Source organism: Crocuta crocuta, unplaced genomic scaffold (genome assembly GCF_008692635.1).
Source record: "Crocuta crocuta isolate KB4526 unplaced genomic scaffold, BGI_CrCroc_1.0 scaffold72, whole genome shotgun sequence".
In the NCBI taxonomy this organism is placed as follows: domain Eukaryota; kingdom Metazoa; phylum Chordata; class Mammalia; order Carnivora; family Hyaenidae; genus Crocuta; species Crocuta crocuta.
This window is the reverse complement of record NW_027529427.1, coordinates 9,000,680-9,023,510: the sequence shown is the minus strand read 5'-3', so window position 1 is coordinate 9,023,510 and position 22,831 is coordinate 9,000,680. Positions and strand designations below refer to the sequence as shown.

General features: G+C 47.2%; 1 protein-coding gene across 1 annotated transcript in view; it reads left to right on the top strand.

Annotated features, from left to right (window-relative positions):
- Positions 1-659: 659 nt before the first annotated feature.
- The window catches only part of ADA2 (adenosine deaminase 2), a 30,739-nt gene continuing 8,567 nt past the window's right edge, over positions 660-22,831 (top strand). Inside the window, exons 1-6 of the mRNA XM_077759257.1 lie at positions 660-722; positions 4,749-5,078; positions 7,604-7,829; positions 9,475-9,685; positions 20,205-20,332; positions 22,238-22,328. Of these exons, the coding sequence (XP_077615383.1) occupies positions 4,757-5,078; positions 7,604-7,829; positions 9,475-9,685; positions 20,205-20,332; positions 22,238-22,328 (978 nt within the window). The 5' untranslated portion in view covers positions 660-722; positions 4,749-4,756. The remainder of the gene's footprint in view (positions 723-4,748; positions 5,079-7,603; positions 7,830-9,474; positions 9,686-20,204; positions 20,333-22,237; positions 22,329-22,831) is intronic.

The following is a 22,831-nucleotide window of genomic DNA, read 5'->3' as shown; positions in this document are numbered from 1 at the left end:
TGCTCGATCTCTCAGCTCTCCCTCAGGACCTCCTAGATCTGCCTCATCCCTCCCTACTTCCTCAACCGCCTTGCCCCCAGATCCCTTATTTCCCCCCTAAAACATATACCTTCTATTATATCTACCTTTTTACTTGCGGTCTAGTGGGCTGCCCCACAGTTCACAGTCACATTTTGTGGAAGGATTTATTTCCCAAAGTTTATGAGCAGAGTTTGGAGTGCCTCTTTGTGGTGCTTGTTGTCTAAACTATGTTCTGTACCCCACAATGACATCTCACACACAAACACACATACATCTTCCCCCCAAACATATATAAGCCCACACATGCCCATAAACTCACAGAAACACATAGACACATAAAAGATGCATATAATTGTCCCACAAACACGTACATAACCCCCACATGCACACACACAAAGATGCACACAGAAACCTTCCACAAAATGCACCTGACACAGATAAACCACCCCTCAAGCAAATAAACACTCGCGCGCGCGCACACACACACACACACACACACACACCCGTACACACAGGCCTACTTGCTGCCTCAGTTCTGCCAGACCCTGTCTTCTTTGGAGACCCGAGCAACATGAGGCTGGGAGGAAGTGAAACCTACCCCAACAGGAAGTGAAAACAGGATGGTGAGCTTTTCTGGTGCTTCTGACACAGCTGTTGGGGGGACTCAGCAAACAGTCTGCAGTTTGTGGAGCTGCTCTGAGGTAACTGGGATCCCTGGGGGTGGGGGTCCAGCTCCTGAGGTTGCAGTAGGTAGCTGGGAGGCTGGGCACTCAGGCTTTGCTTCCCTGGCGGCAGCCCTCCCTGCCCCCCGCCTTAGGTGGGTCTGTGACTTTCGGTGGGAAGGAAGTACGTAGCCTTTCTCCACAACAGGCTTTTGAAAATGGTTGTGGGCTCAAGGACATTCGCTCAGAGTCACATATGCACATGGTCTATTTCCTCGTTCTTACTCTGGGAACAAACTATTTTTATAGAGTTTTCATGCACCCTCTTTTAAAAGTAAAAGAAACTTTTCATGAGGAGAGAGAAGATGAAGTAAGCATAGCAGTAATTGTCACAGGGATTATTTCTCCTTTTGCTTGAGCATGCTGGTCCTGGATCACTGTTAGATGAACTTTTGTCTGTCAGGCCAGGAGAAGTCCCTAGAGGTTGGGCCACACAGCTGCTTCTGGGCTCCTTTGAGAGGCAGAGATGGAGATTTTGGAACGTAGTGGTCTCTGTTATGTGTCAGTAAGGAGAGAGGGAAAGGGGCTGTGGCTGTTGACTGGAAGATGCAGCCTGAGATGGATGGGATGGTGACATAAAGGTCACTCTCCCCTTGCCCTAGAGCTTTCAGCTGTTGGCAAACAATGCAGTCTGAAGAGAGAGTCAAAGACTTCATGAAGTTAAGGGGCTTCCTCAAAAGTCCAACTGTCTGATTCAGAGGCTACAGCCCCCACCATAGCTGTGGAACTAGAGTAAATAGTATCCAGTTCCTTCTTAAAATCCCCTCTTGGTGTCTGAGGTACCATTGAATAATTGAATGTTAGCCCCGGAAGAACCTTGGAGATAATGTCTTTCAACGATTAGCAAAGTTTCCATTTTCATGGTATTTGTGCATCTCTATTTACTTAATATCTTTCTTTAAATTGACTTGCTTTAAATTTTTTTTATTCAACCTAAACAGTGATATCATGTATCACTAGTAATACATGTATCACACTTTGAGGACCACTGATCTAGTATAATTCACTCTTTTCACAGATGAGAAAACTGAGACCCATAGGTATTAAGCGGTTTGTCCAAGGCCTCACAGTTAAAGACATACTAATTTGGGAGTGATCCTGAGGTTTTCCAATTTATAGTCTTGATTTCTTTCCAGGAAACCATATCATACTGTGAAGTATGCAGAAACAATTCCTTTTTTTTTTTAATATTTTTTTATTTATTTCTAGGAGAGAGAGAGAGCGTGAGCAGGGGAGGGTCAGAGAGAGAGGGAGACACAGACTCTGAAATAGGCTCCAGGCTCTGAGCTGGCAGTCAGCACAGAGCCCGACGTGGGGCTCGAACCCACAAACCGCGAGATCATGACCTAAGCGAAAGTCGGATGCTTAACCGACTAAGCCACCCAGGCGCCCCGAAACAATTCCTTTTTTAAAAAATATCTATTTAGTTTAGTAATCTTTACACCCAACATGGGGCTCCAACTCATGACCCTGAGATCAAGAGTTACACGCTCCTCTGAGCCAGCCGGGCGCTCCACATTTCTTAAACGTAATTCGAATAAATGACTCAGGGAAAGTGCTAACAGTGCCTAGCAGGAGGAGACCCACTAAATGCAAGTTTCTTTCCTTCCGCCCTTCAATCCTTGCTCACTGCCAGCCTGGACTAGCCGTTTTCTAGAAGCTTTTGGGATCTTTCAAGGCTAATGTTCTGAAATATCAAGATGGTATATCTTGGTGTGGCCACTGAGTAATTGTCGTGCTGTGCTAGGAGCCCAGTGAGTCTCATCAATCCAGAGAAGCAGGTCTTTCATTCTGGTCCAATTTCTTGTATTATTTATTTACTTCTTTCTCCCATCTATTGTTTTCTTTTTCTTTTTCCTTCTGATATGTCTTTATTTGGGTGTTGGATTTCCTGAGCCAATAATCATCTCATTTGTTTCTCTCTTATTTTGTCCTGATTTCTAAAAGATTGTCTTCAATTCCATCTTGCAATACTGCTAGTAAATTTTTAAAATTTCAGCTCTTGTATTTTTAATTTCTAAAAGTCTTTCTCACTGTGTTTATTTTACTTATTGCGATTTAGAGTGAGTGAGAGAGAGAGAGAGAGAGAGAGAGCATGAGCTGGGGAGAAGACAGAGGGAGAGAGAGAGAATCTTAATGACACGGGGCTCAATTCAACAACCCTGGGATCATGACCTGAGCTGAAATCAACCAACTCGGCCACCCAGGCACCCCTATTTTGAATTTTTCTTTCTTATTTTTTTTTTAAGTTTATTTATTTATTTTAAGAGAGAGAAGGATTGAGCCTGGGGAGAGGGAGAGAGGGAGGTTCCCACGCAGGCTCAGTACTGTCAGCACGGAGCCTGACTTGGGGCTCAAACTCATGAACCATGAGATTATGACCTGAGCCAAAACAAAGAACTGGTCACTTAACCAACTGAGCCACCCAGATGCCACCGCCCCCCTTTTTTTAAGGAATCTCTGCACCCAACATGGGGCTCAAACTTACAATCCCAAGACCAAGAGTTGCATGCTCCACTAACTGAGCCAGCCAGGTACTACTACTCATGCCATTTATTTTTTACAATTGCCTGCAGCTGGGGCACCTGGGTGGCTCAATCTGTTAAGCATCCAACTTGGGCTCAGGTCATGATCTCATGTTTCATGAGTTCAAGCCCTGTATTGGGCTCTATGCTATGAGCACAGAGCCCACCTTCTGATCCTTGGTCTCTCTCTCTCTCTGCCCCTCCCCCTTTCACACACTCTCTCTCAAAATAAATAAATAAATGTTAAAAAAATAATAATTCCCTGTAGTTGTTTTATGGACATAATATCTTTTCATATCCTTCTTAGGATATTAAGTATGTTTCTTTTGAATTTTTCTTTTATTTCCTGCATTGTCTCCATTTCCTTCTCTGTATGTGTGTGTTTTGCTTGTTTGTTTGTTTTTAAGTTTCTTTATCAAACTGGAGGCTTTTTTATATGCCTTGTGATCCCTTGCTCTCTGGTTGTATTTAAAAGTGAAACACTTGGGGGGCGCCTGGGTGGCTTAGTCGGTTAAGCGTCCGACTTTCGCTTAGGTCATGATCTTGCGGTTTGTGGGTTCGAGCCCCGCGTCGGGCTCTGTGCTAACTGCCAGCTCAGAGCCTGGAGCCTGTTTCAGTCTGTGACTCCCTCTCTCTCTGACCCTCCCCTGCTCACGCTGTCTCTCTCTCTCTCTCTCTTAGAAATAAATAAATCATTAAAAAAAAAAAAAGTGAAACACTCGGGGCGCCTGGGTGGCTCAGTCGGTTAAGCTTCCAACTTCGGCTCAGGTCATGATCTCATGATTCGTGGGTTTGAGCCCCGCGTCGGGCTCTGTGCTGACAGCTCAGAGCCTGGAGCCTGCTTCAGATTCTGTATCTCTCTCTCTCTCTGACCTTTCCCTGCTCACGCTGTCTGTCACTGTCTCTCTCCCTCAGAAATAAATAAAACATTAAAAAAAAATTAAAAAAGTAAACCACTCAGGGCATCTGGATGGCTCAGTCGGTGGAAGCAGATGACTCTTGATTTCAGCTCAGGTGATGATCTCACGGTTCATGGGATCAAGCCCTATGTTGGAGGTTCTCTCTCTCTCTTTCTCTCTCTGCCTCTCTCTCTCTGTCTCTCATTCTCTCTCTCTCCTATTCTGCTTGCATTCTCTGTCTTTCAAAATAAATAAATAAACATTAAAAGAAAAAAAGGGAAACACTAAAAATCTAATTGCAATGTCTTCCTCTACATGTTAGTAGGGCTTGCTGACTGAAAAACTCTACTTTTTTAGAAGGCCTCATGGTGACTTATTTGGGAACCCCCTTCATGTCTGTACTTTGAGGTCTTTCCTCTGGGGCCTCAGAGAAGAATCCTTGTGTATGTTGCCTCCTGGTAATCTGAGAACAGAGTGGTGGAAGGAAAATCAGAGTCTGGAGTTTAAATCTGCAGATTTTCGCTGATCTACTCCCTTCTGTAGTGCTGCCGGGTTTCCATCTAGACAATTTCCTCTTCCAGGCATCACGATGCTTATGGATGGCCCATCCAGGCGGCCAGCCCTGTCCTCCCTGCTTCTGGCCATGGCGATGCCTTTCTTCTGCTCAGCCCTATCCATAGATGAAGCATGGAGCCAGCTGTTGATGAGAGAGAAGATGATGCAGCTGGGGGGGCAGCTGGTGCTGACCAAACAGGAGGAGCTGGCCAACAAAAAGCTCATGGCCCTCAAAAAGGCTGAGGTGTCACAGGCCATGAGGACCCAGAAGTTCCCTCCCAGCATGCACTTTTTCCAGGCCAAGACGCTCATTGAGCAAAGTGAAGTGTTCCATATCCTGAAGAAAATGCCAAAAGGTAGAGGTTTGGAGATGGGGGTTTGGGAGCGCTGGGAAGGTAAGAGGGACTGAACACGGAGCTCGTATTGTATTTGGAGCTGTTATTGTTCTGCAAGAGGTGCCTGGTTGGCTCAGGTGGTAGAGCATGTGACTCTTGTTCTGAGGGTCAGGAGTTCAAGCCTCACACTGGGCATGGAGCCTACTTAAAAAAATAATAATACGGCACCTGGGTGGCTCAGTCCGTTAAGCATCCAACTTTGGCTCAGGTCATGATCTCACAGCTTGTAAGTTCGAGCTCCACATTGGGGTCTGTGTTGACAGCTCAGAATCTGGACCCTGCTTCAAATTCTGTCTGCCTCTCTCTCTGCCCCTCCCCCACTTGTGCTCTTTCTCTCTCTCTCTCAAAAGTAAATAAACTTAAAAAAAAATTTTTAATAAAAATAATAATAAATAAATGGAGCAGCAAGAATCCCACTTGGCTCCTCTCCACCTTCGCTCTTGCTTCGCAGACTAGGAAGGGGGTGGTCCGAGGTGGCTGCCGCTCCCCCCTGGAAACCCAGAGCTCTGCTTCCAAAGGACTCTGCCTCAGAGATACAGTGGGGAGTGGGCACCGGGCATCACTGTCTTCCCTGACAGAGCTGATGCGTCCACCCATAAGCCAGTATCTAGGCCCTAGGATCTACTGCTCCCTTCACAGCTTTTCCTGCATCTGCTTCTTCTGCCTTGTCTCAGTATGGTGTGAATGTTTCTCACATCTCAGTATGACGTGAATGTTTCTCTTGGTTAAACATATTTCTAGTAGTGTATGTCTATTGTATATATGTATATATACATATACAAATGGATATGTACATTTCTACGAGTAGTAAAATAATTATAATCCTGCACACGGAAATAGCAATTTGCAGCGTACAAGAACTTTTTTATACTTCTTTTATTTTATGACATTTTGGGTTTTTTAAAAATGTTTATTTTATTTATTTAAAAAAAATTTAATGTTTTATTTATTTTTGAGAGAGAGAGACAGCATGAGCAGGGGAGGGTCAGAGAGAGAGGGAGACACAGAATCTGAAGCAGGCTCCAGGCTCTGAGCTAGCTGTCAGCACAGAGCCTGACGTGGGGCTTGAACCCACAAACCATGAGATCATGACCTGAGCTGAAGTCGGATGCTTAACCGACTGAGCTACCCAGGTGCCCCTAAATGTTAATTTTTTTTCCGAGAGAGAGAGAGGAAGGGAGAGACAGAGCATGAGCAGGGGAGGGGCAGAGAGAGCAGGAGACACGGCTGTTAGCATAGAGCCCAACAAGGGGCTTGAACTCACTAGCCACAAGATTGTGACCTGAGCCAATGCCGGACGCTGAAGTGACCGAGCCATCCAGGTGCCCCTGTACCTCTTTTATTTGAATGTTAAATATGGAGACTAAAAAAAACAACAACAACAACTGTGTAGTTGGTAAAGTCACATCCCCACCTGATGGAGAACACAAGGTTTAGAGAGGGTGACATGCCAAAGCACACCCAGCTGTGACATCTAAGTGGCCAATGTCAAGGCCAGGTGCTAAGACAGCACAGAGAAAGCAGAGGGACAGTGCATACTGTGAGTTGAGGAGCTCTGTAGTCTGAATGGCGTCAGGTCTGAAAGAAGCAGAGGGCAGCACGGCAAGCCTGCAGAGCAGAAGCTGCCTAGACACAGGCCAGAAGCAGGGAATGCAAAGCCGGTGTGCGGGCCCTGGGAAGCAGGCTGAGAGGACTGAGGACAGTTGTGCAAACAGGACCATGGTGAGGGCAGGGGCTGAAGCTCATTCCTTTTTTTTTTTTTAAGTTTATTTATTTTGAGAGAGAGACACACACACACAACTCAAGCTCATGCACGGGGGAGGGGCAGAAAGAGAGGGAGACAGAGTCCCAAGCAGGCTCTGCACTGACAGAATTGCTGATGCAGGGCTCGATCTCACAAACCGTGAGATCATGACCTGAGCCAAAATCAGAAACTTAACCAACTGAGCCACCCGGTTGCCCCTGGACTGTCTCTCTCTCTCTTTAATGTTTATTTATTTATTTTTAATGTTTATTTATTTTTGAGAGAAAGAGACAGAGTGGGAGTGGGGGAGGGGCAGAGGGAGAGGGAGACCCAGAATCTGAAGCAGGCTCCAGGCTCTGAGCTGTCAGCACAGAGCTCGAACCCGCGAACTCTGAGATCATGACCTGAGCCCAAGTCAGACCCTTAACTGACTGAGCCACTCAGATGCCCCTGGGCTGCCTCTCTTGAATGAGGTCACCATGGCTTCTGACTAGTGAGAGACACTCTCTTCTTAAACCAGAGCAAAGAAGGCAGTGGCTGCCCTGGGGAGATAAAGGCCTGGGAGGTCTTTGCACTGGAGGGGAACATGCATTCTGTGCAGTTCTGAGGAACTCCGCCAGATAGGCAGCCTTGTGCTTCTCATTTCTTGTCCGTCTACACTGCCCTCACAGCCCCTGAGCCCTGGAATCTGGACTTCACCTCTTTTGCTTCACCCCCACCCCCACCCTCCTTCCCTTTCCAGGGGCTGCCTTACACATCCATGACTTCGGCATCCTGAGTATGAACTGGCTGGTGAAAAATGTCACCTACAGGCCCCACTGCCATTTCTGTGTCACCCCAAGGGGGTCCTGGAAGTTCAAATTTGCTTATCCAACGCCCCCCACTCCTACACCAGCAGAGTGTTCAGAGTGGGTTTTGCTGGAGAACTATCGAAGTAAGCTACCAAATGTCACTGACTTTGACAACAGGTGAGTGAGTGTGGTTCAAAAAGAATGTGTCACGGACCCATCATAGGTAGCGGGTGGTGTACGGGTGTGTCTTAGTACAATCCCATTTATGAAAATCTGGCCTTAAAAAAAATCAGGACACCTGGATAGCTCAGTTGGTTAATTGGCCAGTCTGACTCTTGATTTCAGCTCAGGTCTTGATCTCAAGGTCGCAAGTTCATGCCCTGTGTTGAGCTCTGTGTTGGACAAGAAGCCTACTTAAAAAAATATATATATACATATGTATATGTGCATATATATATATACACCATATATATATGGTATATCGGGAGGCCTTTACTTTTAACTTTACAGGATACTTTGCTTCATAAAAGCATTCAAATAGTAAGTTTCTGGTTCATTTAAAATTCAACTTGATCTGCAAAAGGTATTTACAGTAATACTATTGTTGCATCAAATGAGATTTGTCTAGATGCTTAATACTAGAAAGATGAAAAACTCCCACCCAGCTCCTGGAATAACGATGGTCCATTGGTTGGGGAAACAGCTTGAAAACATGATGGAGCAACTTCCTAACAAACTTGTAAAGTAATATTATAAGTAATAACTGTTTTTTAATCATAGAACCATCTATAGAGTGCTTTTTTTTAATGTTTTTTTTTTTCTAGGAGAGAGAGAGAGACAGCATGAGCAGGGGAGGGTCAGAGAGAGAGGGAGTCACAGACTGAAACAGGCTCCAGGCTCTGAGCTGGAGTCAGCACAGTGCCCGACGCGGGGCTCGAACCCACGAACTGCGAGATCATGACCTAAGCGAAAGTGGGATGCTTAACCGACTAAGCCACCCAGGCGCCCCTATAGAGGGCTTTTTTAAGATTATTGCCCTTTATGGGTAAGAAATGCAAAGCTCAGCATGGTTAAGGAAGTTGCCCAAGGCCACACAGCTAGTAAATGGCTATTCAGGGATGTAAACCAGGGTTAGGGTTATTTCTATCACACCTCCTCTATTAGCTGGCTGGGGCCACCATAACAGAATACTGCACACTAGGTGGTTTGAACATTGGGAAATTATTTTCTCACTGGTCTGGAAGCTGGAAGAACATGATCAAGATATTGGCAAGTTAAGTCTCTCCTGAGGCCTTTGTCCTTGGCTTCCAGACAGCTGTCTTCTCAGTGTATCCTCGCATGGCCTTTCCTCTGTGTGCACACTCCTGGCGTCTCTCGTACCAGTCCTATTCGATTTGGGCTCCACTGGTATGACCTCAGTTAACCTTAATTACCACCATAAAGGCCCTGTCTCCACATAGAGTCTCATTGAGGGTGAGGATTTCAACGTGGATTTTAGGGGGACACAATTCAGTGCATAACACCCCCCGAAGAGAGCTTAGTCTAGGATGTAAGTGCGCTGGGGTCAGACTGGCTAAGCGTGCACAGGGGAGCAAGAGAACCTGGTTGGTGGGAACATCCTACCTGAGCTGTGTCCTAAGGAGCATAAAGCAGGTCTCAGGGAGTCTGGGGTGCTTTCCTTGACCTCTTATCACTGCTCACTGTGATGCACCTGGATTTGCTTCTGGGTGGGAGAAGCAAGGTGGGCAGGACTCCTGCAGATGCCGGAAGGCGATGGCTTGAAACACACTTCTTCAATTTACCCTCTTTGTGTCTTCTACAGACTGCTTCAGGCTTTCACCCTGATGACCAAGAAACCCGAGGTGACTTATGCAAACCAAGATGCTGTCTGGTCTAAGTTTAAAAGTATCTTCTTCACAATCTCTGGCCTTGTCCAATATGCACCAGTGTTCAGAGACTATGTCTTCCAGGCACTGGAGGAGTTCTACCAGGACAATGTGCTCTATCTGGAGCTCAGAGCCATGCTGTTCCCGGTGAGCCCACCTCTCCTCTCCTCTCCTCTGGCTTGACTTTCAGGTATTACCCTGTAGGTCTTCACAGTCTCCCAGTCCCAGTACTGGGATAGGGACTGGATGCTGGCTTCATCTCAAAGGGGCCATGTGTCTTTCCAGAGATGACCATGAGCAAGGAAACCTGAACTGTACTTGGCTGGCCCAGGCAAAATTATGACCAACACCCTCACTACCCTTTTACCCCTCTTTTCTCCTTCTTCTGTATACACAGTGCCTCCCAGATGCTCAGAGTTCCCTGCCCTTGGGCTCTGAGCAGTGCCTCATGCTTGGACCTTTCTTGACCTGTCTCCTTTCATATCAAAATTTAGCTTCCCAGAGTCCCTCAGGATCCTGCTCTGGGTCCTGGGACAGATATTGGGTCTGGCAAGCAGATCACCCGGGTAGCCTGGGGAGAATGGATTGCTGTGTGGGGGTCGCCCAGAGAAAGAGGTGGGGAAGGAGGCTGGGAGAGTAGGGAGACTGCAGGTACGAGATGACAAGGCCACAGGGAAAGAAGTAATGAGGAGGAGGAACTTGAACTTGTATGCTGGAGGAGGAGTCTAGAGGTCTTACCCACTGACTCTAGTGGTGAGGACTCTACTGCGACTGGTGGGTATTCAACTTGGGTTGAGTTGTCTGGTGGTGACATTGATGGTGACATTGGGATATAAGAAGAGGAGCTGGATGGGAAGGGAGAAATGGTTTTTGGTTTTTTTTTTCAGGAGATAAAATGTACTTTTATTTTTAAATAAAAAGATAATAAGTGGGAAGTTAATGCTACATTCCTTAATAACCATGAAAAAATTAAACTCAAAGTTTAAAAAAAGTTTGATTTTATTAAAGAAGGTATAAAATACTGAATTCTACCTTTTTAAACACTATTATTTTAGAATCAGTCATCTCTTCATACAGCCAGCATGGTTGCAGTATTTCCACATATCCTAAATAGCTTTTCTAAGGTCTTGAAATCTGAGAAATGGTTTTTTTTTAAATTTTTTTAAGTGTTTTATTTATTTCTAGGAGAGAGAGAGAGAGAGACAGCGTGAGCAGGGGAGGGTCAGAGAGGGAGTCACAGACTGAAACAGGCTCCAGGCTCTGAGCTGGAGTCAGCACAGAGCCCGACGCGGGGCTCGAACCCACGAACCGCGAGATCATGACCTAAGCGAAAGTCGGACGCTTAACCGACTAAGCCACCCAGGCGCCCCTGAGAAATGGTTTTAAACCTGTAGAATTGGAGGTGCCTATGAGACATCCCTCTGAAAATGTCTAGGAAGTGGCTGAATATATGACTTGGAGCCCAGAGGAGAGAGAGTCCTAGCCTGGAAACATATGTTTGACATTTGTCTGCAGAAAGGTAATATTTAAAACTGTAAAATGGATGAGTGTCCCGCAGAAGCGAGATGAGAGAGGACGCCGGCTGGAAGGGGGCCCTGCACACAGGCATCAATCAGACCAGACACTTAATGCTTCTTGACTGGGAAGTTCTCTTCTTGAAGGCAAATTGTAGCCTTTTATGAAGCCAAATTATAGCCAGAAGCGTGTTGGTGAGCCAGAGCCCTCATAAGTCCTACCACTGAGCTCTGAGAATTTAAGGGAGTCCATGACAGTGTTCTGAACCTTTGGAAAATCTAATGAATTCCTGGGGGCAGGGGGCGGGGGATGCTAGAATAAATTTACTTTATTGAAGACAGTGTTTTTTCTTTTTCTTTTTCAATGTTTATTTACTTTTGAGAGAGAGAGAGAGAGAGAGAACATAGGAGCAGGGGAGGGGCAGAGAGAGAGGAAGACACAGAATCCAAAGCAAACTCCGGGCTCTGAGCTGTTAACACAGAGCCCAGCTCAGGCTTGAACTCATGAACTATGAACTGTGAGATCATGACCTGAGCTGAAGGCAGATGCCCAACTGACTGAGCCACCCAGGCGTCCCGAAGACAGTGTTTTCGCACGTATGCCTATGTATCTATGAAACTTTCTAGGAGACAATGCAATGTACACAGATTGTGATATTTTTGCATTTAAAAATTTTTTTAAAATTCTCTGTGGGATTCCTAAACTGACTTTACCACCCCCAATTTGATTTTAAGTGTTCAAGGACCTTCTAATGAAGGATACACCTGTCCCAAGAACCAGTAATTCCAGTTTGTGGGTCAGGGCTCCCTTGCGTGTCTTCTGAGACAAAGCTTTCTCAAGGCTCAACTCTCCCTACTGACCCACCTTTTCCCTTAGTTATGTTAATACCTTCCTTGAGGTTAGCTCAAGGCCAGGCCCTGAAGGGTCCTGGTGAGTTGGCTCTCAGGTAAGAGTGCCTATCTCCCCCAGGATCTGACATTTGTTCGAGAGTTAAAGCTTTGAGCACAGTTCTTGGGAAGTGGGAATGGGGCTGACCTTTGTCCCTCAGTAGAGCTTTCATCAGTTTTGTGAGCAGAGTAGATAAGACATGAACACAAATGATCCTTTTCCAAGAAGAGAGAGTGTCCAACCACCTATTAAGAGAAGAATTTCTATAAGAGATGAGCTGGCCCTACGCCTAACCTAGGTAATATGAAAGAAACTGCGCTTCCCAGAACAATTTATTCCCATGGTTTTTGACCCAGGAAATCCTTCTCTCCAAGTATGGGCTCCCCACCCTCTCCACCCCCCACAGGCTTGGAAGCCCATCCTCCTCTCTGGGTTCCACTTAAGCTGGTTTATAGGTTGGCCAACCCCTCCTTCATCTCCTTCCCGGGACTATGTCAGTCCATATGTCCCCTCTTTGTCTCCTGGTAATGTGGGTACTCAGCACTGAGTATTTTTTTTTTTTCTGAGACAGAGAGAGAGAGACACTGTGAGCAGGGGAGGGTCAGATAGAGAGGGAGATACAGAATCAGAAACAGGCTCCAGGCTCTGAGCTAGATGTCAGCATAGAGCCCAATGCAGGGCTCGAACCCATGAACATGACGCTTAACCGACTGAGCCACCCAGGCGCCCCCTCAGCACTGAGCATTTGTTGCCTTGTTATTTATGTCAGATCGTGAGATGTTCCAGACTGGCACCGGCTCTTACGTTGCCAAGAGGCACCAAGAGTGATAATCATGTTTGTTTGCTGTGGTCCTCAAACGTGGCTGTTCATATGAATAATTCGGAGGTGCTCTTTAAAATTCGTGTTTGGATCCTGACCTCCCAGGATTCTAATTCTGTGCTTTTAGGTAGGACCAGGAAGTCGCAAAATTAACTGGCCTCTTCCCCTCCTCCCGGTGATTCTAATGTAGATGGTCTGACCCAGACCACACTTTGAGAAAGAGCCTTCTTTGCCTTGACCTTTACAAAGCACTTGAGGTACATAGCAAGCTTGCATTTTACAGATGTGTAAAATGAGGCTTGGAAAAGTCAGGGTTTGACCAAGATCACGTTGGTGACATGATTGGATAGAGGCCAGGGGGCTGGACTTGAGCACTAAGGCAGGTGAGCTCAATCTCAGAAGGAGCTCCTGATAGGGCTTCAGGCTGCAAGTATCGTCCTTCTTTAGGGGAAAGAGAGCCCCTAGGGTTGTCTGAGCAGATGATTCACCCAGAGTGGTGCTGGCCCCTGCTGGGGGCCGAGAGGGGGTCGCTTCCTGTTGGGCCATCCCAACAGCTTTCTCAGCGTGGGGCCTGGGGGAGGTAGCCCGTCAAATCCTGGCGGAGCCCTGGACTCCTTAGGGGGTGGAGGGAAAAGCTAGGAGGGGGAAACTGGAGGGTTTGGGTCTTGGTCGGCTTGAGGGCTGTGACTTTCATCTTGAGCCCAATGGAGAAACATTTAGGGGAAGATGATGAGCAATTGGAGGGAGTGGTTGTTTTTGCTCCCCTTTTTCTGCGGGGGTATTTTCTCCTTACCACACTGAGTGGGCGCCAGCCCATTTAACTTGGGGACCCTGCCTTGCTCTAACCTCTCTTCCCACTCTGCCCACCCCCCACCATCCTAGAAGGTGGAAGGCTGCTGGGATTTGGGATTCTGGAGAGGCTGAGGGGGATGGGATGTGACCATTTGTTCTGCTCTGACCCTGGAACAAAGGCCTCTTGCAACAGAGAGTCTATGCCTTAATGCCCCCCATTAGCCAGAGTAGGGGGAGCCATCAACACATTAACAACTAAAAACCGTCTGCACTGGAATTCTTTTGCTGAGCCGCACAACCTCCCCCTTCTTGCTAGTGGGGCTAATTCAGGGCCTGGGATGATGTTGATGGACTATCCTGGCTGCTCAGCCTCCTATTGTGTTACTAATGCTTGATAACAAAGGCTACTTGCCTTTAGCAACAGTTGCTAGGCGGGTCTTATCTCCTGGGCTCCAGTCCCTTCCCCCACCGCCAGAATCTGAGGCCCAGACTGGGTCCCAGGCAGTCCTCAGAGAGGAGCTGTTATAAGACCCCAGAGGATTATCAACAGGAGATTGCCCTGCTGGTACTTATTGACAGGGGGTCTTGGGAGAGAGACCGGCAGTGGCAGAGAACTCACGATGGTTGTTTCCCAGACATTTTCTTGGATGCTGTCACTTGTATAACAAACACTACTGGCACTTCTCCTACCCATCCTCACCGCCCTCCCCACCAAGGTTTTCCCTGGATTCTGGGCAGAGCCTCGACTGAAAATTCCATCTAGCTTGTTGCTGAAGTGACCCCTGTTTCGTGTTGCTGGTATAACGGCAAGAAAATTGAGAATCGAGGTTGGGGAGACCTTGTTAACTGCTCTCCTTTATAATAGCATTTATCCTATTATGCTGTATTCACGCTGTTTACTTCAAATTCACAAAATGGTAGATCTTAACCCCAGCTGTTACATTAGAATCATCGGGGGAGGTTAAAAAAACCCACCAGGTTCTACCCCAGAGATTTTGATTTAATTAGTCTGGGGTGAGACCCAGGCATTTCTCTCTCCCTACGTGATTCTAAAGTGCAGCCAGAGCTGAGACATTGAGCCCCCCTAACTGTCACTATCACATAAAGGTAAAGACAGGGTGCTGTGATGACTGTGACACTCAGGGTCAGCAAGATTCTAAAACTCAGCAGATCTCCAGCCCTAACTCGCACTGTGGGGTAGGACTCTGTTTCTTAAGCTTTCTGAGCCTCAAAATCCTCATCTGTAAAATGAGAACTACCTAATGTAGTTTTGAGGATTAAATGAGATGTTGACATAAAGGTGTTGGCATATGCCTGGCACATAGTAGAAGCTCAATTAACGGCTGTTAAATGAATGGTTCTCTAGTAATGAAAACTAACTGTGTTGAGAGTTGGAAATTGAGTCCTAGTTTCTGGTCTGATACAAACTAATTGTATCATCTTGAGCAACTGTCTGCTCCCAAATTTCCCTTTGGTTCCTTCCAGCTTTAAAATTCTATTAATTCCATCATATCATAGACAATAAAACTTTGTAATCTTATGTTGGCTTATGTAAATAGCATGTAGTTTGAATAATTTCCCCACAAATTTATAGTGTCACAATTATACTATAATTAAAAATCAAGATAATCTACATTGAATCCAATGTGCTTTCAATTCAAGAGGGCTTATTCCATGGATATAGCAACTTTTGTATCACATAGTCTTAGAGGGATGACTGGCATCACCTACTTGTACTTACAGTTTGTTAATTAGATATTAACTCATCTTTCTGGGATAACTGCAGATTTGGGGTTGTTTTTCTATATCTGGTGATGATAATAAGATTGGTAATAATAATATCATTAATAGTTATTTTCTTTTTTAAAAGTTTTTATGTATTTATTTAAGTAATCTCTACATCCAATGAGGGGCTCAAACTCATGACCCCAATATCAAGAGTCACATGCTCTTCTGACTGAGCCAGCCAGGCACCCAATAGTTATAATTACTCTTTCTTTTTCCTTCCTTCCTTCCTTCCTTCCTTCCTTCCTTCCTTCCTTCCTTCCTTCCTTCCCTCCCTCCCTCCCTTCCTTTTGAGAGAGACAGAATCCCAAGCAGGATCTGTGTTGTCAGTGTGGATTCCAGTGCAGGGCTCCAACCCACTAACCATGAGATCATGACCTGAGCCCAAATCAAGAGTTGGATGCTTACCCGAGTGAGCCACCCAGGTGCCCTCCTCCTTTTTTATTCTTCTTGTCTTTTTTCCAGCAGTTATCATCTCTAAATGTTTTATAAATATTAACTCATCTGATCCTTGCAATGACCCTATGAGGTATGATTGGCTGGGGCAGATTGTATCTCCACTGTAAGCCTAAACCCAGAAGACTGCCCAGAGCCCCCTAACCAGCTGAGAACTTTCCTCCAATACCAGGCTTCACAGCAATGTTCAAATCAGTCTAGCTGCAAGGCCGGGAGGGATTGCAGGTCTCCCCCTGCAAAGGGTCTCTTGCTCCTTGAAATAGGGGTGCTCTTGAGCATTCAGATCCTGTCCTAGGTGCTTCCAAAAAGCCTGCAGATTCTTGGCTGGAGGCCAGAAGCCCAGGAACACAAGGCGCAGGCGGCCCCGGTGGTGATTTACTGAGGCACCAAGAGACCCGGGCTTCAGCATCTGCTGCCCCAGGAGCCAGATTCCATCTTCGTGGCTCTCCATGCTATGGGAACTAGCAGTGGGATTGGAACCCCGCAAGGCAGGGGTCCCAGATTCTCTAGCAATAAGTGCTGCAATGATAGAATTGATGGCTTGGAACTGCTGTCACGGGCAAGCCCCCATCAAGTCTCTGGTTGTATCATTTGCATATCTGTACATCCTTGTTTAGTATGCCAAGGATCTTCTTTAGACAAAATTGTCATTCGTTGAGTTTTTTAAAAGGTTCTTTTGTCTCCCTTCTGTTCTGCTGGCACAACCACCCCTCCAGTCTCCATCTATTCATCCATCCTCCAAAACATGCTGCCTGGGGCCGAGTAGTTTTGAAACTCCAAATGGACAGTGCTCTTCTTAAGTTAATGCTTATTTATGGAGCTCCCACTCTGGTGCTACAGGAGGGGAGGTGAGAAGATCCAGATGGCCTGGATCCTGCCCTCGGTGGCCTACAATCCAAATGGCCTGTGTGGGCACATGACTCAGTAATGACACAGCAGGGAAGTCTGCAAATCAGCTGGGGAAGGCCAAGACAACTTCAGGTATCAGTTCTGGGAAGGGTTAATGCCATTGTTCTCAAAATTTTACACTCAAAAATTTTGGAGGATCCCCAAAAACTTTTGTCTATGTCGATTTTATCTTCCATATCCTGTATAATATAGCCTTCATTAGAAATTAAAACTGAGGGGCGCCTGGGTGGCTTAGTCGGTTAAGCGTCCGACTTTCGCTTAGGTCATGATCTCACAGTTCGTGGGTTCGAGCCCCGCGTTGGGCTCTGTGCTGACTGCCAGCTTAGAGCCTGGAGCCTGTTTCAGAGTCTGTGTCTCCCTCTCTCTCTGACCCTCCCCTGCTCACGCTGTCTCTCTCTCTCCTAGAAATAAATTAAAAAAAAAGAAATTAAAACTGAGAACTTTTCAAAACACAAGCCTACACAAGCACACAATCCATTATTTGTCAGACTAATGTTGTCACACATGATGTAACTTCTGGAAAATTCTATATACTGCGGAGAGAATGAGAATGTAAAAGACAAATCTTAAATTTAAATCTTAAAAATTTTTATGAGGAGAGTTTTTGATTTTGCAGACTGGCTGGAAAAGTCTTAGAAACCCACAGAGGCTCCCTGACCACACTTTGAGAACTGCTAGGGTACAGCATCTATATGTTCTTTTAGCACCAAAGATTTGAAGATTCTAACAGAGTGCCTGGAAGTCTGTTGAACCTTTGATCAGTGACAGGAAGAGTTCTATTTTCAAAAATCTCTGGTGAGGGGGCACCGGGGTGGCTCCGTTAGTTGAGCCATTGAGCATCTGACTTCAGCTCAGGTCATGATCTTGTGGTTTGTGACTTTGAGCCCCATATCAGGCTCTGTGCTGACAGCTTAGAGTCTGGAGCCTGCTTCGGATTCTGTGTCCCCTTCTCTCTCTGCCTCTTCCCCACTCTTATTCTCTCTCTCTCAAAAAATGAATAAACATGAAAAAAAATTAATAAAAAAATCTCTGGTGAAGCAGGGGAGAACAAAAACAACTTTTTCTTTACCCTCGTAAGGTTCTGTTTTGGGGGTCTGCAAGTTAAACTGGCAAAAGCCACATTAACAGGGGAAAAGGCATACACATTTTATTTGATGTTAATATTTAATTTTTATGTGCATGGAGGCCTCCGTAGAAAACAGCGAAGACCCAAAGAAGTGGGTAGAACAGGTACTTATACACTGTTTTAACAAGTGGTGATAAATTGTGGAGAAATGACAAGGCAAAGTGTTTGGGTTTCTGGGGCAGTAAATTGTGGGATAGTAAATATATGTGGGAAACTACTAAAATATAAGAGTTATGTTAGTAAGGTTTATTTGTGCAGACCAATCTCAGGGCTGACCTGTCTCCAATGATAAGGGTTGTTTTCCTGGTGTGGGAGATAGGAGGCGGAACACTCTCACCAACAGTTTATGTCCTGCTTTTAGACAGACAGGAGGAGAGCAAAGATCTCTATGTTTGCTGCCTGACTGCCTTCCACTCAAAATAATGCTTATGCTGGAACGCCTGGGTGGCTCAGTCAGTTTAAGCATCCGATTTCATCTCAGGTCATGATCTCGTGGTTCTTGAGTTCAAGCCCCTCATCAGGCTCTGTGCTGACAGCTGAGAGCCTGGAGCTTGCTTTGGGATCTCTGTCTCCCTCTCTTTCTGCCCCTCCCCCACTCACACTCTGTCTCTGTCTCTCTCAAAAATAAATGAACATTTAAAAAAATTTTAATTATTATGCAAAAGTGGCATATTTTAGGGTGGCATGTTCTGATCCCCTTCAGTAAATAATAGGAATAATAATAATAATAGGTTATACTAGATACTGAGCTAGCAGTACCTAAGATTCTCTCCTCTAGAAAGTTCTGGCAGCCTTAACATTCAGGAAGCCTGAGCTTGTCTACTCCTAGACCACACAATCCGGGAAGACCACCTTTCGATGGTGAGCCTGGAGATTGTATGAGAGGTCAGGCTTCCCTGGGGCAGCAGCAGAGAAAACCAAAGAGCCAAGAGAAGGGGCTGGATAAAGCTGTCTGTTCACCGCACTTCCCCCATCCCAGGAAGCAGAATGAACCCCTTCTGCCCCCCCACCCCAGGCCAGAGATGAAAGAACATAAAAAGCTTCTCTGTGTCTGGGGTGAAGAGGAGACTGCCTTGGGACAGAAGGCGGCGCCTGCAGGGTGCAGCTAAGAAAGGGGCTGGCAAGGGTGCTGTGAGGCAGGGGACTGGTGGGAAAAGGGAAAAGGGTCCTGGAGAGCACCCAGCTCCTGGGATGCCAGGATACAAGAGTTGACCCCAGTGAAGAGAAAGGATTCCTCTCTGTTAGGTAGTGAGGTAGTTCCTGGCTCGCACTCTGACTCTCAGCCTCTGCCACCTGCACTCCCGTGGGCTCTGGCTCTGTGTAGAACCACTGCTTCCCTACCCCAGGACACTAGCAATGATTTTGCCAGCAGGGCCGCCAGGGAGCCATTGGCTTACTTGTGGACTCTAAGTTTCCTGTGTATCAAATCCCCATTGCCTTTCCAGGGCCAACCTCACCGCCATTTCCCCCAGAAAGCTTCTCTGATCCTATCCAGTTATCCCCTTTTTTCCTCTGAGATCCCATAAGCCTCCCAAAGCACTTAATTCTTCCTGCTTTGTATTAAAAAAAAAAAAAAAAGGAATAGGATCTGTCTGCACTAAATCGGAAACTCCTTAAGGTCAGGCATCTTGTCTCACTAAAATTTGTTCACCCCTTCCAATGCTTTGCCTGGTTCCTTGTACACTGCAGGGTTTTAACTGATGTTCATGGAAATACCTTCTACATAGTATTTTTTCCCATCCTCCTTTGCCCCACAACCTCTTCAGAAACCCCCACATCCTGTCCTAATTCTAACCTGCACTTTGTGCAGGGGCAAGAGCTGACCCAGTGACGGGAGAGGATGGAGGGAGCGGCAGGGACCATGCCCATCACTCCAACCCCCTCCAGCCTCTCACCATGGGCTGGAGGGGCAATTCTTTATACCCCTGCCCTCTCCATTGCATCTTTCTACTTTGTCTTACCCACGGTCCACTCCTGGCTCCTCTCACTCTGCCCCAACCATGTCCACCTGAGGTGTCATCCGACCTAAGAGTGAGAAAGTGGGGAGATGAAGTGGATCCTTGGACTCCTTTTTTTGGCTATGTCCTCTCCCCGGCTGACCTGTTCTTCATTCTTTACACAAATGCCTTTTGAGCACCTACCATATGCCAGGCACTGTTACAGGTGCAAGGACCCAGCAATGAATAAGACAGGCAGACACCCCATCTCTGTGATGTTCAGAAGCATTATCCCAGACAGGACTAGGACTTCTGATAAGTGTGAGAAGCTGTTGAAGGCATGGGGCAATGAAATTGCAGAGACTTAGAGATTATTGACAGTGGGGATGAAGTTTTGCTTACCTCCAACGTCTGATCAGGACCATGCCTTCCTCTCAGGTCTATGAACTGAACGGGACGATCCATAACGAAGAGTGGTCAGTGGAGACTTACAGAGAAGTGGCTCGTATGTTTGCAAAAAAGCATCCTGGGTTTATTGGAATCAAAATCATTTATTCGGTTCACAGGTGAGAGAGAACATGGCTAGAGCTGCAGGATTTGGGAGAATGGGATGCAGGCAGAGCCACTAGACTCTGAGGGAGGGGGAGGAGAAAGGGAGGCTGGGAGGCTGGCTTCGGAGACCCACCCTCAATGCCAAAGAGCCAAGGCCTCAGCATGCGCATTATTGCATGAGAGCAAAAATCTATCTCTGAAGACCCTTCTAGTTGGGATCTTCACAACCAGATTGAAATGAAGAAGTGTGGCAGTTTTCCAGATAGTTCTAGGCCCTGACCTCATGTTAGATTGGGCGATCCAGTTCTGGGTATGTTTTTGCCAGTGTGTTCGGATAACTGGCCCATTTCTTTGTTTCAGTTTGCTGGTGGGGCTCTGCTTCTTGTCAGCCATGTGCTGTCCACGGTGTATACTGGGCTCTGATTGGTGACCTGGCCCTGAGTGACAGCTATCTCAGAGTCTGTGTGTGGATGTGTGACCTGGCAATGTGAACAAGGACCCACTCTTTCTCAAGCAAGCACAGAAGGCTTTATACCTTAGTTTTCCTTCTTCGTTTTACCCAAGGAAGGCTCTCTGTCAAAGGCAGGCCTGTGTAAGGCCTTTGACCCACCCGCGGGGCTGGAGATGCAGGGGCGGCAACCAGATGGGGATCATACTGAGTCAGGGCTTGGGGAGGGGCAGCTCACCCCTAGAGGCTGAGCTCTGGACAGCAGTCAAACCCCTCCCCACCCCATCCCCTTGAGTCCCCTTCACCTTTTGTTTTTTTGTTTTTGTTTTTTATTTTTCATGTTTTATTTATTTCTGAGAGAGAGAGAGAGAGAGAGCGTGAGCAGGGGAGGGTCAGAGAGAGAGGGAGACACAGAATCTGAAATAGGCTCCAGGCTCTGAGCTGGCAGTCAGCACAGAGCCCGACGCAGGGCTCAAACCCACAAACCATGAGATCATGACCTGAGCCGAAGTCGGGCGCTTAACCGACTGAGCCCCCCAGGTGCCCCTCCCCTTCACCTTTTGTGAGAGCAGAGGCCTGCACCTGTGTGCTAGTGGGCCAGGGTGGAGCTTGAGGGCTGGGGCCCCACTGGTCCCCCTCAGAGGCTCCTGGGAGCCAGTGGCAGGTGGGGAGGGTGTGAGGGCTGCGCTGCAGGTGGTAAATCCTCCTTCCATCCCTTAGAGCTCCTCAGGAGATGGAATGGGCAGGCATCAGGAGGGGAAAATGTAGGCCACAGAACTGAGGAACAGGTGAGCCAGCTGCTGCCCAGAGACCTCTGTCCTCTCACAGGTTGTGCCAGACTTTTGTTTCGGTGCTTCTGTTGTGCTGCTCGTCTCACCCCTGTCCTGGGCTTGAACAGAGAGGGTGCAGACAGAAGTAAGACAGTTCGCCTATAGTGTTTCTGGAGTCCCCAGGGCCATGCAGATCCCACTGAAGGGAGAGGACATACAGTTGCCAGGTCCACTTGACTCGACAGGGGCTCTGGCATTCTGTAGACTTTCACTGGTGCCCAGTGAACAGAGAGCCGGCCTCTGTACTGCACCCCCTTCCCGGAGCCATCATCTTGGGGATGCAGGGCAAGTTTCAGACAAGGCCGCTTTGCTTCATCCAAATGTGGACAGATGAAACCTATCCCATGGGTCTCCTTTCCTCACTTGTTGTGTAGACACCATAGATTCCTCTAGAGCCAGCCAGGCTCCTCAAAAGGGTTGGATTTGGGTGAGATATCTCTCAGATGTAGCCCCTGGAAGGGATCACAACAGCGTGGTCATGATAGGGTCACGTGCCAAGGCTTTGGGAAGTGATTGCTGGGTAATCTGGACTAGACCAGCCCCAGGCACCGGGGAGGGGGGCTACTCCGGGGTACGGGGTATGAAGCTCCGCCAATGCCAAGTCACACTGTCTCCCATGCTTCTCTCTGTCTCTCCCACAGATTTGAAAATGTGTCCTTCGTCATGAAATCCGTCCAAACAGCCATGAAGCTTCGAACCCTGTTCCCTGAGATGGTGGCAGGGTTTGATCTGGTAACGGACCCCACACAACAAAGCTGTCTGAGAACAGGGCCCAGCAGGCAGCTCTTGTGAAGGCCCTGGCAGCAGGCACCGAAACCCTCTGTGGAGGCTCAGGCTGCCAACCACAGGCCTGGCCAGAGTGTAGCACCGACCTTGTGTAGGGGCCTGAGGGAGGGTGATAGTTACAAGAGAAAGGAGAGCAGACAGGGCCAGAAGGCTGAAAAGGAGCTTTCCAGAATAAGGAAGGAACTCAATGAGGATCCCCAACGGTGGGCTTACTCCCGTTCCGCTGCCTTCTGCCCTCTTTCTAACGCATGTGGCCTACCTATGTCTGCCTCTTAAAATTGTAGCTCATAGAGGGTGATCTAGAAGCAGAGATGGGTCTAAGCCCTAGGCAAAACTGTTAAGGATGGGAAAGGTGTCCTCTGTCCCTTCATCCATTTGCTTCCTCAGCTGTTTTGGAAGCTGCACATCCATAGTGGTGTCATTGCCTTGACCCCACCTCCTGCCCCCCC